Source organism: Arachis hypogaea, chromosome 3 (assembly GCF_003086295.3).
Source record: "Arachis hypogaea cultivar Tifrunner chromosome 3, arahy.Tifrunner.gnm2.J5K5, whole genome shotgun sequence".
NCBI classification, from domain to species: Eukaryota; Viridiplantae; Streptophyta; class Magnoliopsida; order Fabales; family Fabaceae; genus Arachis; species Arachis hypogaea.
In genome coordinates, this window is record NC_092038.1 from 31,373,314 (window position 1) to 31,378,401 (window position 5,088).

At 34.3% G+C, this 5,088-nt stretch overlaps 1 protein-coding gene across 1 annotated transcript; it reads right to left on the bottom strand.

Annotated features, from left to right (window-relative positions):
- Positions 1-2,559: 2,559 nt before the first annotated feature.
- On the bottom strand, positions 2,560-3,168 carry LOC140183395 (zinc finger BED domain-containing protein RICESLEEPER 1-like). The gene has a single exon (XM_072231810.1). It carries the CDS (start codon positions 3,166-3,168, stop codon positions 2,560-2,562), a length of 609 nt encoding a protein of 202 aa, XP_072087911.1.
- Positions 3,169-5,088: the final 1,920 nt, after the last annotated feature.

Sequence of the window (5,088 nt, forward strand, 5' to 3'; positions counted from 1 at the left end):
CTATTTATATAAGTGAATAGTAAAATATTGAATTTTTTTTGACATATAATATGAATCTTATATTTTTTTTATGTTATTGTCATACAATCTGATGTTAAATTCTTTAACATCATGTAAATTGATTTAAATTATTTGAAATCATGTACATTAAACTATTGAAACAAGCAGTTTGATTGTTGTCATGTTTGTTGAGTTTTTGTTTTGCTTTGATATTTTTATATGGTTCTTCCATTATTTCACTTAGATTTCCTATATATATATATATATATATATATATATATATATATATAAACTATATTACTCTTTATATGTCTATATGAAAGCCTTAGCAGCATTATGTATAATATGTTCATCTCTATGTGTGTGATTATTACATAATTATCTATTTTACTAACACACCTTCACCCGTAAAGATATTTAAAGCCACTTACAATACACACACAACAAGCTCAAAACTATATAAGTACACTTCGAGTCTAGAACCCATAGGTCAATTGAATGATAATGCCTGATGATTAGTATTGGTCATGACGTGCTAAAAATTGGATTGTTACAGTTTGCCTGCCTCTTCCTTTTAACTTTCCTTGTCGAGTTGGCTATTCACCGATTGGTGAGGCGGTTTTTGGCTGGTGAGGTGCCGCTTGTTGGCCGCCACCACCATACTAACGACAAATAGAGTCCATATCTAAGTTAAGATATTTATGACTTGTATTACTATGTTACCCTTTATATCTCTATATGTATGATTGCTACATAATTATCCGTTTTACTAACACACATTCACCCATAATGATATTCAAAGCCGCTTACAATGCACACAACAAGCTTAATATTATATAGATATACTCCGAGTCTAGAACCCATAGGTCGACTGAATAGTAATGCCTGATGATTAGAATTGGTCATGACGTGCTGAAAGTTAGGTTGTTACAGTTTTTCTGCCTGTTCCTTTTAACCTTTCCTGCCGAGCTAGGTAATCACTGGTTGGTGAGGCGGTTGGCTAGTGGGGTATCCCTTGTTGGCCGCTACCACCATACTAACATCTTCATCATTAATGTAACCACTTGCCACGTTTTGTATTTCTTGCATCGTCTATACTAGTTTTGTGGTTAAATCTTTCGAAAATCTTCTTTTATCAATCCGTTTGTTAAGTAGCGGCTGGCTACAGAGTTCGTTAGGCTGTCAATTTTAAGCATTCATCATTAAACGGTCTAAGTACTTCCAGCTAGATTCACCACTTTGTTGAGTTACCCCCAAAATATTTATCGAATGTTTAGTTTTTACTATCTGAGTGGTAAACTAGGTTTAGAACTTCTGTGAGATATTTGAGAAGGTCAAAATAGGCCTCTGAAGGAGTAAGTTAAACCACTGGATTACGGTTCTAGCTAGGATTACCGGGAATGCACAGCGTTGAACTGCATCTGGTACCCCCTCCAGGTTCATCCTTGCATCAAAGGTAGTAATGTGCTCTCGCAAGTCCCTTTGTGCCATCGTACCTCATGTGTGTAAGTTTGTTAAAAAATTTTCTAAACCATACTTTGATGATCCTAACATCAAAACGAGTAACACCTATCACTACTAATTCATGTTATTTCTTTTTCTTCTCATCTTAAGGCCTTTCCCGACTTAATGGCCTGTAATTCCCATAGTAGGAATGGTCATGTGGTGATTGTCCCTATCCTCACGCTTCCTTCGCATTCCTGACCTCGTGATCACTTCTCTGTGGCTCCATTTTGGAGTGGGCTTCATGGCTTGACTCAGGTCTATAGTAGTTTTGGGCAACCAGCTCTCTTTCGAGATTCTAACTTGGTGTCTATGTTCTTGCATGAATCAAGTGTTGTCATTTTCAGTGCCCCCCGAACGGGCACCTCTCCAACAAGTGTCGTGCATCCTAATTGGAATTTTATAGTTTATGAAGTAAAATTAATAAAAGAAATCAGAAAATAGAATTTTATAGTTTAATGAGGTAGAATTAATTAAAACATGAATTTTGACACTGATTTTAAAGGATTTTGCCCAAAATTGAGACAAACGGGCCAAACCAATTCAATCGGGTCCATATTGGGCCCAAGGCCCAACCCAACACTTAGGGGTGGCAGTGGGGCGAGTAGGGGCGAGTTTTTGCCCTATCCGGCCCCACCCCGCCGTCCTGTTATGCATATACTACCCGCCACATCACTACCCGCGGTAGTAAATTACAGAACCTGAACCCGCCCCACCCCGACCCGCCCCTATAAAAATTAAATATTTTAAATTTTACCTATTCATATATAAATTAAGACAAAAATTTAAAATTCATAGATAAATTAAAATACAAACATAAAATTCATACAATATCATTAGCTAAAATAACTTGAAATTAAAAAAAAATATTGTTAGAGCACCACAAATTTAACACCATAATAAAGAAATTACAATATTAGATATAAAATGATCTTCAACCCTTATTCTTGTTCACTTTCCACATCTTCATCATCATTAAAAGTTTGCAAATCAAGATTTAAACCTGAAAATTAAAAGAGATAACAATTAACAAATTAACCGGTACTATGAAAAAAATTAACATAAATGAAGATTAATCAATATATCACCTTTACTTCCCAAAGGTGCCCACAACCAACTTTGGCCACACATCAAAGCTTCATTTATGTCTAGTTTGAGCTTTGCACGATGAGGAGAAATCACACGACCACTTGTACTAAAAGCAGATTCAAAGGCAACAATGGACACCGGAATAGCATATATATCCTTAGCTATTTTTGCAAGAACTTTAAATTTCATCAGATTGTTCTTCCACCATTTCAAAATATTAAAGTTAAGATCATTTGGAGGATGAATTTCCTGCTCAAGATAATGATCAAACTCAACATTCACATATGAACTCCTTGTCATTTTTCTTCTTTTAAGATACACCATATAATCATCACCCCCAAATAAACTTGCATTTCCACTTTCATTAAGTTCTTTTGTACCAACACCAAAACCAACACCGACATGTGACACATCAGAACTCATTTTTTGAGTGTATTCATTAACCAACTCATTACCCAACTGATGGATTCTATCAACTTGCTTGGAGCATTCTGTTGGATCTGGATACATTTTTTCAAATTGAAACTCAACCTCAACCATCTTGTACCTAAGGTCTAAAACAGCAGCAACACCCATAATGCCATGAATTTCATCCCAATAGTTTCAAATTTCTTCTTCATGTTAGATGTCATATTAGCAATTAACGGATTAGTAGAAATTTCCCATTCATCCAATGACACTTTTATTTTACAAACCAAAGTAAAATAAAGATTAGCAGTAAAAAATTAGACCCAAAAAACAGTTGAGTAACATCATAAAACAATTTCAATCTGTCACATATTTCCTTCGCAAGTTCTCACTCCTCATTACTTGGCACAGTTTTATATTGGGGTTCCTTCTGCCTTAACCTAGGAAAGACAGATTTATACAACAAAGCAGTTTCTAACATCAAATAAGTTGAGTTCCATCTAGTTGGGCAATCAATAACTAATTTTCTAGTAAATGAGATCGCTATTTTAGCACACCAACTCACAAAAGTTTCGGTCCTTTTCTGTGTTGCAGTCCAATACAATACACTACTACGAATCTTTTCTATACTTTCATTAACAATACTTAAGCCATCCTTCACAATCAAATTCAATATATGAGCACAGCAATGCATATGTAACAATTTACCCCCCAACATCAAGAATGAAGAATCTAAACGCCCCAACAGTCCATCTATCATAGCATCATTAGTAGAACAGTTATCCAATGTAACAGTGGACAATTTTCTATCAATGTTCCATTCTAACAATATTTTCATCAACGTTTCAGTGAGAACTTCACTTGTATGGGGACAAGGAATATAACAAAAGCTGAAAAGATTAACAAACATGCATGCATTTTTAGATTAACCAAGCTCAACATATGAAAATAACACAATGTATAAAAGTTTATAAAATGTTTAAAGTACCTTAATAGGCGCATATGCGACTTCCACGAACTATCAATATAGTGAGCCGTGACAACCATGTATCTTTTTTCTTGGTTGGAAGTCCACATATCACTAGTTATTGCAACTCTACTATCATTCTCATCTAGTTGAAGAGTTAACTTTCGCTTCTCGTCCCATACATCTTTAAGATGTCTTTTCTGACAGTGTTTCGACTAGGCATTTTAAATGTTGGTTGCATTGAAGCAAAAGCTCGCCTCAATCCATGGTGGTCCACACAACTCATAGGATCTCATGCAAAATAATCATTTCAGCGACACATTTTCTTGTAAATGAATGATCAAACACAAAACTATCTTCATTCACTTTTTGCTTTTGTGATTGTTTTGACAATGATTCAACAATTGATGATTGCCTAGAGTTTTCCACCTTTATTCTCTTACAATATCGATCCACATGGTTCCTCAATAACTTGGTACCATTCCTCATATTTGCACTAAGCACAGTCTTGCAAAACTTGCATTTCGCCTTCCATTCACTTTCAACTTTCAAACGATCAAAATACTCCCAATAAGCACTCTTAACATGAGTCTTATTGTCACCTTTATTAGGAGTTGATCCTTCTGGAGTTGGGACATTATCCATTGCTTGTGGAGTTTCTGAAGTTGGATTAGCATTACTTTGAACTTCAATTTCATTATCATTTGGAGCAACACTGTTGCTTTGTGCGTCTTCTCTAGCATTACTAGCTATGAAATAATTTGAAAACACCTATATCAATAAAATTAAAATACATAAGGGTATAAAATTAACATAAATCATATCATAAATGTATAATTACAAAATCAGAATAAACCAAATCAGATTGCACAATTACAAAATCAGAATAAAATCAAAATTAAAAATGCATAAAAATGATAATTCAAAGCATAAATGCACAAGAACACCATGAGCATATTTCCTTAATTAAAACAGAACACAAAGCAATAGTTTCATCATGAATGTGAAACTCATTTCAAGATGATACTGAATGAGTTAGATTAGAAATTATTAATTCCATTATAATATTTAGTAATAATAAGATAACAGCCAAAGCATAGTTTATTTACACCACTTGAATG

Coding starts and splice junctions, on each gene's coding strand:
- LOC140183395 (XM_072231810.1), bottom strand. CDS start 3,168: ATGGGTGTTGCTGCTGTTTTAGACCTTAGGTACAAGATGGTTGAGGTT.